We start from the raw sequence: 12,940 nt of genomic DNA, 5'->3' as shown, positions 1-12,940 counted from the left end.
CAGGCGACAGAGCAAGACTCTGTCTCAAAAAAAAAAAAAAAAAAGACCCCCTACATAGAAATTCGGCTTGATTTCATGATGGAATAGTATAAAATCCTGACTCGCAGAGTTTCGGATGAGGTAACAAGTGTTCTGCAAGTGACCTCTGGCCAAAAATTTCTGCCCCAAGGAAATAAACAAGAAAGTCAGACCATCTCTGCTTTCTGGTCCCCCAGCCACCACCATGGGGAGCCACAGGAGGCAACCAAGTATGACCCCTGCTGCCCGTCATCGCAGCTGCAGGGCCCAGCACTGCCCTGACTCACCTATCCAGGTCCTCATCTAGCGACTCGTAGGAGTTCTCATAGCACTCAATGCGCCTCATGAAGTCCTCGGTAGCCTCGTCACTGTCGCGGTTGACATAGTCAGGGCTGCCCAGTTTCACTTGCTGCCGAAGCCAGGCACAGAGCAAGGACATATCAGGGTCAGAAGCCAGGCGGGGCCAGAGACCAAGGAGACTGCGGGGCAGGGGCTGGAGGAGGTTGGGCCAGAGACCAGGGTGGGGGACCTGAGGCTGGAAGCTGAGGTTGGGGGCTGGTCCAGCAGCTCCCTGGTCTGAGTTCTCATACGAGTGCAGAGACGGTATCACTAAGGGTCCAGGGATTGAAGTCCCTCATCCTTGTGGGTACGGGGGAGGCCTGGAGGTCTTTCCCCACCCTGAACTCTCATTTCCCCAGACCCATATGGCCATTCCTGAGATAAACTGGGGGAGGAGAAGGGAAGACTGAGTCTTTCTTTCTCTGAAATATAAAACATGCCCCTCACCCACCCTCCCACCCCTGCTGAAGGTGCTGTCCTAGTGTCCAGGTGGTTACGATGGGGAGGAGGGGTGAGTGAATGTCCACCAGCCACCCAGCCTTCCACACAGTGGTCCACAGAGGGCAAGGCTCACCTGACCCGGCATTTGATGTTACACTGCCTCCCTACCCCCGCAAGGTTCAAGATCAAATTAAGGGTAGCCAAAACCTGAAAAGGGATGTCCCTGTCACACACGACCTTCTGACAAGGTCAGATGCACCACTCACCACGATGTTGGCAGCTATGACCTCAGGATCCACACAGATGGACTCGACAAAAAAGGTCTGCGGCAGGACCAGAAGCGCCAGGATGGTGGGAGGGAGGAACACGGACATGTTCAGGGCCTCCTGCCTTGCTCGGAGCTCTTCATCCCCCGAGGCCCATGCTGACCAGCAGCCAGGCCCTGAAACCCTGCTTCAGGGGGCTGGAGGCAGGGTCAAGGAGTCCGGAGCTAAAGCAGGTGCTGCCCTATCCTAGACTCTCCCACCAAAACACCCTTCCGTCTGGAAAGCAAACCCCAGGTGGAGACAGCCCCTCTCATCCCAAATTACACTCAGGAGCCATGCCAGCCCCATGCCCCTTATGCATCAGCAGGCGGTGAAAGGAACCCTGGAGGGCAGGGGGCATGCCACAGTTCCACCAAGGAGAGGAGCCAAAGAGGTCTCACCTTGTAGCCATTCTGTTCTCCAAAATTAAAGATGGTTGCTCTCCGTTCTCGGGTGGTGTTTGTGGCATCAAAAACCTAGGACCAAACTAGGGTTAACTCAGCCTCTGGCCCTGGGGAAGGTAGGAGTCACCTGAGGGCCGCAGCACAGGCTCTCTGGGGACTGGATTTCCTACAAAGACCAGCTGCTGCCAGGGCCACCTGCCTGGCCAGTCTCCTTCAGACTTACAAGGGCTGGGCTGGCCCTCCCCTTCCTTGGAGAGAATGATCCAAGGAAGCTGGAAGGAGAGGATGCCTATGCTCCCAGCAGGGGAGCAGACCCTTAGTACAGAAGAACCTACTCAGAGCTGCTCTGCACACAGTGGGCACTCAGTTTGTGTTTGACCAACAGGAATTTCAGTGAAACCAGTTAAACCTGGTGAACTGAATCTACTTTTATTTCTACTTCATCTTGACACCCCAGTAAAATGGGAACGGAAAGATAAAGAGAAAAAGAGAGGACAGGAGATGGAGGCATCTACAACATTCTGTCAGATAGATCCATGGTGACAGACTCAAAGTCATGGAGGAAACCAAACACAGGTTCTCGCCAACCAGATCATACCACCTGCGCAGGACCAGAGAACTCAGGAGGGTGCGCTGGCATTGCTAGGGAAAGGGACAAAGGTGGGGAGGAAATGGGAAGACTGGCTGGCTGATAAAGAAGAGCTGAAGGCCCAGGCCCCCTTCCCAACCCCATCCAGCTGGGCACTGACCCATCTGGAACTCTTTGAGAAGCATCCTCTGATGCGGCCCACCCACCAGCATGTCTAAGCCATTTTTTTAACAGCATCATTTTTTATTTTTTAAGTTTTTGTTTTCTTTTCAGAGATGGAGTCTCGTTGTGTTGCCTGGGCTGGAGTGCAATGGCTATTCACAGGCAAGATCATATGCACTGCAGCCTCAAGCCTCTGGGCTCAAGAGATCCCCTAAACTTAGCCTCCTGAGTAGCTGGGACTACAATTGTGCACCACCACATCCGGGTTACAGCATCATTTTTTTGTTTTTGTTTAAAAAAAGTTTTTTTTGAGACAGGGTCTCCCTGTGTCGCCCAGGTTGGAGTATAGTGGAGCAATCATAGCTCACTGCAGCCTCAACCTCCTGGGCTTAAGTGATTCTTTCACCTCAGCTTCCCAAGTAGCTGGGATTACAGGCATGTACCACCATACCTGGCTAATTTTTTTTTTTTTTTTTTTGAGACAGAGTCTTGCTCTGTCGCCCAGGCTGGAGTGCAGTGGCGTGATCTCAGCTCACTGCAACCTCCACCTCCCGGGTTCAAGCAATTCTCCTGCCTCAGCCTCCTGAGTAGCTGGGACTACAGGCATGTGCCACCACACCTAGCTAATTTTTGTATTTTTAGTAGAGGTGAGGTTTCACCATGTTGGCCAGGCTGGTCTGGAACTCCTGACCTCATGATCTGCCCACTTTGGCCCCCCAAAGTGCTGGGATTACAGGGGTGAGCCACTGCGCCCAGCCACGCCTGGTTAATTTTTTTTTTTTTTTTTTTTTTTGAGAGGAGTCTTGCTCTGTTGCTCAGGCTGAAGTGCAGTGGCATGATTTCAGCTCACTGCAAGCTCCGCCTCCGGGGTTCACGCCATTCTCCTGCCTCAGCCTACCAGTAGCTGGGACTACGGGCACCCGCCACCATGCCTGGATAATTTTTTGTATTTTTTTAGTAGAGATGAAGTTTCACTGTGTTAGCCAGGATGGTCTTGATCTTCTGACCTCATGATCTGCCTGCCTTGGCCTCCCAAAGTGCTGGGATTACAGGCATGAGCCACTGTGCCTGGCCCACAGTGGCTAATTTAAAAAAATTTCTGGCCGGGCACGGTGGCTCAAGCCTGTAATCCCAGCACTTTGGGAGGCCGAGACGGGCGGATCACGAGGTAAGGAGATCGAGACCATCCTGGCTAACACGGTGAAACCCCGTCTCTACTAAAAAAATACAAAAAACTAGCCAGGTGAGGTGGCGGGCGCCTGTACTCCCAGCTACTTGGGAGGCTGAGGCAGGAGAATGGCGTGAACCTGGGAGGCGGAGCTTGCAGTGAGCTGAGATCCGGCCACTGCACTCCAGCCTGGGCGACAGAGCGAGACTCCATCTCAAAAAAAACAAAACAAAACAAAAAACCAAAAATTTTCTGTAGACACAGAGTCTCGCTATGTTGCCCAGGCTAGTCTCAAACTCTTGGGCTCAAGCAATCCTCCTGCCTTGGCCACCCAAAGTGCTGGGATTACAGGCATGAGCTACCATGTCAGCCCAGCATCATTTTTTTTAAAAAGGGCATCCAGCCAGGGCTCACTGGACACTCCAGCAAAACCTTTAACAAGAAAAACAGAAAGTAAATCAAACAAACAAAAAAAAGGAATTTGGGCCAGGTGCAGTGGCTCATGCCTATAATCCCAGCACTTTCAGAGGCTGGGGCAGGCAAATTGCTTGAGACCAGGAACTTGAGACCAGCCTGGGCAACAAGGTAAAACCCTGTCTCTATGAAAAATACAAGAATTAGCCAAGCATGGTGGCACGTGCCTGTAGTCCCAGCTACTCAGGAGGCTGAGGTGGGCGGATCACTTGAGCCTAGGAGACCGGCTACAGTGAGCTATGACTGGGCCACTACACTCCAGCCTGGACAACAGAGCAAGACCGTGTCTCAAGGAAAGAAAAAAAAAAACACTCATATACTTGTAAGATAATGTTGAAGAAGTGTCTCTCAAAGCAAACAAAAAAAAAAAAAAAAAAAAGAGAGAGAGAGAGAATAAGGAGAAAAAAGATAAAATTAGAATCAAGCTAGCATGCAGCCACCAGGAGTTCTAGAAAAAGCAGCTCAGAAAATGAGAGTAGGCCGGGCGTGGTGGCTCAAGCCTGTAATCCCAGCACTTTGGGAGGCCGAGACGGGCGGATCACGAGGTCAGGAGATCGAGACCATCCTGGCTAACACAGTGAAACCCCGTCTCTACTAAAAATACAAAAAACTAGCCAGGCGACGTGGCGGGCGCCTGTAGTCCCAGCTACTCCGGAGGCTGAGGCAGGAGAATGGCGTAAACCCGGGGGGCGGAGCTTGCAGTGAGCTGAGATCCGGCCCCCGCACTCCGGTCCGGGCGGCAGAGCAAGACTCTGCCTCAAAAAAAAAAAAAAAAAAATACAAAATTAGCCAGGTGGCCTGTAATCCCAGCACTTTGGGAGGCCGAGACGGGCGGATCACGAGGTCAGGAGATCGAGACCATCCTGGCTAACACGGTGAAACCCCGTCTCTACTAAAAAATACAAAAAAAAAAAAACTAGCTGGGCGAGGTGGCGGGCGCCTGTGGTCCCAGCTGCTCAGGAGGCTGAGACAGGAGAATGGTGTAAACCCGAGAGGCGGAGCTTGCAGTGAGCTGAGATCCGGCCACTACACTCCAGCCTGGGCAACAGAGTGGGACTCCGTCTCAAAAAAAAAAAAAAAGAAAATGAGAGTAGGGATGGAGTGAGTTGCCAGAAAAGGGCAGAGGTGATTTGTCACAGAAATAATACATAACAATTTCCATAACCTGGACAACAAGAGTGTTATGATGAAAAGGGGCCCCCTAGGACCATGTATGGTGGAGGAGAGAAGACCCACCACAAACCACATCACCTTGAAGACCCTAAAGGCCTCCCAAGAGGAAGGGGCATGAGAAATTCTCAGCTCCCTCTCAGAGATGAAGCTTTTAGGAAGATCAGCAAATTAGAATGATGTGAGACTTCTCCACAACCACACTAGAAGCCGTAAGACATCAGAGTGATGTTGTAGAAGTTCTAAGGGAAAAGCACTTTCCACCTAGAATTCTTTTTTTTTTTTTTTTTTTTTTTGAGACGGAGTCTCGCTCTGTCGCCCAGGCTGGAGTGCAGTGGCCGGATCTCAGCTCACTACAAGCTCCGCCTCCCGGGTTTACCCCATTCTCCTGCCTCAGCCTCCCGAGCAGCTGGGACCACAGGCGCCCGCCACCTCGCCCGGCTAGTTTTTTGTATTTTTTAGTAGAGACGGGGTTTCACCGTGTTAGCCAGGATGGTCTCGATCTCCTGACCTCGTGATCCGCCCGTCTCGGCCTCTCCACCTAGAATTCTATACCCAACCATCAAATGTGAGGATTAAAAAAAGCCACTTCAGACATGCAAGGTCTCACACAATTTACCTCCCCAAGCACCTTTCTCAGGAAGTTACTGGTGGATGTGCTTCAACGAAACAAATCAGTAAGTCTAGGAGAAGATGATGTGGGATCCATAGGCAGAACATTCAACCCAGGAGAGAGAAGGGCAATGGCTGTGCTACAGGCACAGATTGTAGCTGGGGACAGAGAACTCCGGAAGGCATGACTCCAAGAAGAAAAAGGAAGGGAAAGAACAGCCCCTGTGTTTGACTATATAAGGTTGGGGCAGAGCCCTTTCCCACAGACACCCCAGCTCAACCCTGTTTCGCCCTTCCATCTGACTAGAGGGACCAACACACAGGTGGAATCCCCTTAACCCAGGATTCGGTGGGTTCCTGCAACAACCAATAATGCTGGGCAGGACTCTCTCCACACCAGGAGAAATCACATTTACTAAAGACTTAAGCAACCTGATACCTGTAACTTCTGGGATGGCCAACAATATAAGTATCCAGAGGGAAGTCCTGTAGGGTCAAATGCAGCTACCACATGCCCAGAGGGAAACTCCTGGCCCACATCCAGTCTCTCGCTTCCTCCTGCATAGCGGTTGTAGACTTCCTCCCAAGGGCTGGCACCCAGGGCATCTGGGGCACACACACCCTGCCTTCCCCTCCAGATGCCTGATGAGCAAAGGCACAGATGTGGGTGGGCTCCCATGTGTCACTCCCAGCTGTCACTAGGGTGTCACACTCACCGCCACATGTCCCCCCTCCTCACTAAGGAACCGCCGGACGTCACGGAGAGCTGCCAGGGCACACTGCCTTCAGGAGAGAAAACACAGGGTCAGCCCAGCACCCGACCCTGGCTGTAGGAGGGTGGCCAGGGACACACGACAGGAGGAGACATGACAGGAGAAGGAACAGTCCCAAGATCTCTTGCTCTCTTTTCAAAATTTCTCTTCTCTTTCCTCCGGATAATGTTCAGTATTTGGCTAACTCTGCTCCTGTGAGGTGGAAGGCTATATACTCTTGGCCAGTAGCAACATTTTTTTAAGCACTGTGTTTCTGTATTTTCCCTCATCTTCTCATTGTGTGCAAATCCATGCTGTCATTGTGCCATATTCATGATTTCTAATTGTCATATATTTTCCCTGATTATCAAAATAGGCCTCCTTTTTTTTTTGAGACTGAGTTTCGCTCTGTCACCCAGGCTGGAGGGCAGTGGCGCGATCCTGGCTCAGTGCAACTTCTGCCCAGTTTCAAGCAATTTTCGTGCCTCAGCCTACTGAGTAGCTGGGATTATAGGTATGCACCACCACACCCAGCTAATTTTTGTATTTCAAAATAAGCATTTTTAAAAGCAGCCGTTTTCTGGTGTGCATGTCAGGAGTTGGTGGTGGGGATGGGAGGAACGCTAGTGCTGGCCCTCAGGCAGTGTTAGGCTTAATGCTCAACTTTCTTTCCTGAAAGAGAATTCCCCAAACCACCCCTTCTGGGGGAGGGTTCTGCATCTCTGCTTCTATCATATCCATATCCTCCAGAATGGGAATCCCCCACCTATGACCGAACACTGACTATACAGTTTTCAGATTTTTTTTTTTTTTTTTTAAGATAAGGTCTCGCTCTGCCACCTAGGCTGGAGTGCAGCAGTGGGATCATGCCTCACTGCAACCCAAACTCCTGGGCTCAAGCAGTCTTCCTGCTTCAGCCTCCAGAGTAGCTGAAACTACAGGGGTATGCCACCACACCTGGCTAATCTTTAAATTTATTTTAGAGATGGGGTCTTGCTATGTTGCCCAGGCTTACACAATCTTTATAAGTTCTCAGCTTTTTCATTTATTGCTGCAAAATGGATTGACACATAAGGTTGTTTTTTTTTTTTTTTTTTTTTTGAGACAGAGTATTACTCTCTGTTGCCCAGGCTGGAGTGCAGTGGTACAATCTCAGCTCACTGTAACCTCCGCCTCCCAGGTTCAAGCAATTCTTGTGCCTCAGCCACCCAAGTACCAGGGATTATGGGTGCTTGCCACCACATCTGGCTAATTTTTGTATTTTCAGTAGAGATGGGGTTTCGTCATGTTAGCCAGGCTGGTCTCAAACTCCTGACTTCAACTGATCTGCCCACTTTGGTCTCCCAAAGTGCTGGGATTACAGGCGCGAGCCACTGCACCCAGCCAGGATTGTTCTCATCTTTTTTTTTTTGAGACAGAGTCTCACTCTCTCTCCTAGTCTGGAGTGCAGTGGCGTGATCTCGGCTCACTGCAAGCTCCACCTCCCGGGTTCACACCATTCTCCTGCCTCAGCCTCCCGAGTAGCTAGGACTACAGGTGCCCGCCACCACGCCCGGCTAATTTTTTGTATTTTTAGTAGAGACAGGGTTTCACTGTGTTAGCCAGGATGGCCTTGATCTCCTGACCTCATGATCCACCTGCCTCAGTCTCCCAAAGTGCTGGGATTACAGGCATGAGCCACCACGCCCGGCCTGTTCTTATCTTATGAATTTCTCCTATGAGGTCTGAGGATAGCTAAATTACCTTTTGATCTATTATCTTCCCTTTTTCTATGTAAGGATAAAGCTAGATCTCCTAGCCTTGTGTTTTTTTGTTTTTGATTTTTGTTTTTTGAGACAGAGTCTCACTTTGTTGCCCAGACTGGAGTGCAGCGGCATGATCTCAGCTCACTACAACCTCCACCTCCTGGGTTCAAGCAATTATCCTGCCTCAGCCTCCCGAGTAGCTGGGATTACAGGCATGTGCCACCACACCCAGCTAATTTTTTGTATTTTCAGTAGAGATGGGATTTCACCATGTTCGCCATGTGGGTCTTGAACTCCTGACCTCAAGTGATCCACCCTCCTCAGCCTCCCAAGTCCTGGGATTACAAGCATGAGCCACAGTGCGCAGCCCTCCTGACTTTGCTGATCTTTGGATTTTGTGTTTAAACTCCCAGCGTGTCAAAGTCAAAGAGCTCTCATCAGGACGATATGCCTGAAATATAGAGGCAGAAGCTGATCTGGAGACCACAGAGAAATCAGTGGTAGAGCTGAGTCCAGGGCACTGAAAAGAGCTCTACTCTTATGGCTCCTTGTGACCTTTCTTTTCTTTTTTTCTTTTTAAGAGACCGGGTCTCACTATGTTCCCCAGGCTGGTCTTTAACTCCTGGCTTCCAGTGATCCTCCCGCCACAGCCTCCCAAAATATTGGGATTACACACGTGAGCTACTATGTCCAGCCCTTGTAACCATTTCTTTGCCCCAACAGTTCTTTCAGTTAGAGCCTCAAGGTGCTTTCTTCCTCATGCCAAAAACATCTGAATTCTGAGAGTCCAGGTAACTGGCATTGGTGGGGACATTTCTCACCACCTGCACTTAGAGCCCCATGTTCTGGGCTAAGATCTCTTTTGTGGGCTGTTCTGGCCATGACACCACCATGCAGAAGATACCTCAGGGCCCCGGTGGAGATGCTGAGGGAAGAGCCTGGGAGCCTGTGTGTGTGTGCGTGCATGTGTGTACGTGTGTGTGTGTGACAAAGTGCGAATGGGGTGAAGAGATGCATATGTGCATGAATCCACACGTGTGGGTGGATATGTGTGATTGTGTTGTGCCCAAATATGTACATGTAAATCTGTGAGTGTACCTGTGTGAGCATTCCCTGGGCCCATGTGTGAGCACAGATGCACACACACATGAGCGTGCACAATCCCTGTGTGCAGTGTGTGACTAAATGGGCACAGGTATGAATGAGTGTGCCTGCATGTGTGCACACAGGATGTGTGCGCATGCACCCATGTGTATAAGTTTGTGTGTGTGTGTGTCCAAGCATATACAGAGTATGCATGTGGGGGTGCCCATGTGTGTACACGTGGCGTGTGTGTATACATCTCTTCATGTGCTATGTGACTGTGTGAGCACAAATGTGATCACGCTTGGTGTGTACATGTGCACAGATCCACATGTGCATACAGGTGAGCACAAGTGTGTATGTGCCCACACACGTGCCTCTGAGATATGCATGTGTGTGCACCACCTTCATGTGTAGTGGGTGACTGCATGCGTGTGGAAGAGTTAACACAGCAGGTGTGAGAATGGTCCCCTTCAAAAGGCCTGCTTGTGAGGTTGGCCTTTGGCCAGGATCGGGGAAATTGATGGTAAATGGTTCCCTCTAGTGATATAAAACTTTCCCTGAATTGGCCGGGTGTGGTGGCTCATGCCTGTAATCCCAGCACTTTGGGAGGCCGAGGTGGGCGGATCACGAGGTCAGGAGATCGAGGCCATCCTGGCTAACACTGTGAAACCCCGTCTCTACTAAAACTACCAAACAAAATTAGCCGGGCGTGGTGGCAGGCGCCTGTAGTCCCAGCTACTCGGGAGGCTGAGGCAGGAGAATGGTGTAAACCTGGGAGGCAGAGCTTGCAGTGAGGCGAGATCGCGCCACTGCACTCCAGCCTGGGCGACAGAGCGAGACTCCGTCTCAAAAAAAAAAACCTTTCCCTGAATTATAAGAGGAGCTCACTGTGCATAGACTGTTTATACAAACAACATGGTTTATGTTGAATACCTGCTTTCCTTCTGGAGTCTGGAATTTTGGTACATGCTAGGCACAGGGTGCTTATGTGACCAGCCCCCAATAAAAACCTTGGTCATTGAGTCTCTGATGAAATTCCCTGGCAGACAACATTTCACACGTGTTGTCACAGTTCAATGCAGGAGGAATTAAGTGCATCCTGTGTGACTCCATGGGGAGAGAATCTTGATGCTCGCTCCTGGTTTCCTCTGGACTTCACCCCAGGCCCCTTTTCTCTTTCTGATTTTGCTTTGTGTCATTTTTGCCGTACTAAGTCTTAGCCATGAGTCCAGCTATATGCCCAGTCCTGGGAGTCACCCTAGCAAATCACTGAACCTGAGGGCAGTCTTGGGGAATGCCAACACACCATGTATGAGCCTGCTCAGGTGTATATGGATATACAGGGTGAGAACATGTGCGCCTGCATGTGTGTAATGGCCCTTGAATCACGTGTGGCTCACGTGAGCCCAAGTATTTATATGTGTAGGTGCTCACACATGTACATATACCCTCATGTATAATGTGACTGTGTACACAGGGGGTATGCATGTGTATATACCCTGTACATATGGTATATGCATATCCAGATATGTGCCTATGAGGTATGCACATGCGTGCATGTGCCCACGTGTATGTGTGCATGGGGGCTTGTGTGTGGTATAGGACTGTGTGCAGGAGTATGAGTGTGCCTGTTTAGAATATGTGTACTCATGCCCTTGCATACATTTTTTTTTGAGACACAGTCTTGCTCTATCACCCAGACTGGAGCACAGAGACGCGATCTTGGCTCATTGCAACCTCCACCTCCCAGATTCAAGCAATTCTCATGCCTCAGCCTCTTGATGTAGCTGGGATTACAGGTGTGCGCCACCACATGTGGCTAATTTTTGTGATTTTAGTAGAGACGAGGTTTTGCCATGTTGGTCAGGCTGGTCTCAAACTCCTGGTCTCAAATGATCCACCCACCTCAGTCTCCCAACGTGCTAGGATTACAGGCGTGAATCACTGCACCCGGACTTGCATGCACTTTTCTAGATCTTCTGCTGTGTCCAGTGTCAGAGAAGGACCTCAACATTGTGTGAGTAACTGGGCCTCTGGGAAACACAGCTGTCTCTTCCCAGGTTTTCTACTTTAAAAACTCTGGTCCTTTTATTTTGCTAATTGGGAAATTTTGGGCTGATTAATAGGAAATGGCCCTGTGGCCCAGCCAGAGCCAGGATTCGGATACAGGAGAGAGGGTTTCTAGGGCAGCCACAGGGTATGCCTGCAGAAAGGCAGCAACGAGCCCGTCCCCAGCTTCTGTCGCAGGGTGACGCTGGACTAGCTTCCCAACCTCTCTTGAGTCTAGGTCTCTTCATTTGAATTAACCCGAAATATCCCTACCTTAGGGGGACAACCAGAGTGGAACGGCTGGCAGACTCTCCCCACAAACACTACGGATTCAGACAGGACAGACTTCAAATTCAAACCGAGTGACCCAAGGCACCCCCATCAATTTCTGGCCTTGGTCTCAGCATCTGGAAAAGTGAGGCACCACCCACCACAGAAGCTACTGGGAAGATGAGACAGGTGAGGCTATCAGCATCCACAGCTTGGGGTTGTTTAAAATTTGCATCTGGTGGGGGTATTAAAAAATAAAATAAAATAGGCCAGGCACGGTGGCTCACGCCTATAATCCCAGCACTTTGGGAGGTCAAGGTGAGAGCATCATTTGAGGTCAGGAGTTCAAGACCAGCCTGACCAACATGGTGAAACCCCATCTCTATTAAAAATACAAAAAAATTAGCCAGGCATGGTGACATGTACCTGTAGTACCAGCTACTCGGGAGGCTGAGGCAGGAGAATTGCTTGAACCCAGGAGGCGGAGGTTGCAGTGAGCTGAGATTGCACCACTGCATTCCAGCCTGGGCGACAGAGTGAGACTCCATCATGAAAAAAATAATAATAATTAAAAAAATAAATAAAATTTGCATTTTATATGTTCCTTGACCCACCTATTGAGGAACACTGGAATGATGGACACTTTTTAGCAGTAGATGGGCTTAGATTCAAGTCTGGGTGCCGATATAAACTTGCTATTTCGTGTGAGACTCCTGGCCTGTCCGAGCCTCAGTTTCCTCATCTGTAAAAGGGGGGGGGTGGCCGGGCGCGGTGGCTCAAGCCTGTAATCCCAGCACTTTGGGAGGCCGAGACGGGCGGATCACGAGGTCAGGAGATCGAGACCATCCTGGCTAACACGGTGAAACCCCGTCTCTAATAGAAAATACAAAAAAAAAAAACCAGCCGGGCGACGAGGCGGGCGCCTGTAGTCCCAGCTACTCGGGAGGCTGAGACAGGAGAATGGCGTGAACCCGGGAGGCGGAGCTTGCAGTGAGCTGAGATCCGGCCACTGCACTCCAGCCTGGGTGGCAGAGCAAGACTCCGTCTCAAAAAAAAAAAAAAAAAAAAAAAAGGGGGGGGGGTGACAACGGGCATCAAGAACCCAGCACATGGTAGGTTCAGACATTAGTCCCCTACTTTTTATCTGACTCAATATAACCAGAGGGTCCAGCCTTGATTTTTATCCACAATTTAGCCACAGAAACCTGAATGTCAGGCTCCCCTTCCCTTCTTGGTGCCACAGCCTGGCCAGGCCACACCAATGCAAGAACAAAGGCAGTCTCTGGTCTGAAGGTCCAAGACCCACAGCAGGGAGTTCCTGCCCCCTGGTGGCCAGATAAAGAACAGGTAGCCTAG

General features: G+C 50.3%; 1 protein-coding gene across 2 annotated transcripts in view; it reads right to left on the bottom strand.

Moving 5' to 3' along the window:
• The window catches only part of PFKFB4 (6-phosphofructo-2-kinase/fructose-2,6-biphosphatase 4), a 38,607-nt gene that overhangs the window by 17,398 nt on the left and 8,269 nt on the right, over window positions 1-12,940 (bottom strand). For both annotated transcript variants that reach the window (XR_003307027.1, XM_026448713.1), the window contains exons 4-7: window positions 6,399-6,465; window positions 1,505-1,579; window positions 1,065-1,121; window positions 306-427 (exon numbers count right to left, since the gene is read on the bottom strand). Coding sequence is in view for 1 of the 2 variants with exons in the window: in XM_026448713.1 (XP_026304498.1) it covers window positions 306-427; window positions 1,065-1,121; window positions 1,505-1,579; window positions 6,399-6,465 (321 nt within the window). In the remaining variant the exon portion in view is untranslated. The remainder of the gene's footprint in view (window positions 1-305; window positions 428-1,064; window positions 1,122-1,504; window positions 1,580-6,398; window positions 6,466-12,940) is intronic.

The sequence above is a fragment of the Piliocolobus tephrosceles genome, chromosome 2, assembly GCF_002776525.5.
Source record: "Piliocolobus tephrosceles isolate RC106 chromosome 2, ASM277652v3, whole genome shotgun sequence".
In the NCBI taxonomy this organism is placed as follows: Eukaryota; Metazoa; Chordata; class Mammalia; order Primates; family Cercopithecidae; genus Piliocolobus; species Piliocolobus tephrosceles.
This window is presented reverse-complemented; position numbering and strand designations above follow the sequence as displayed.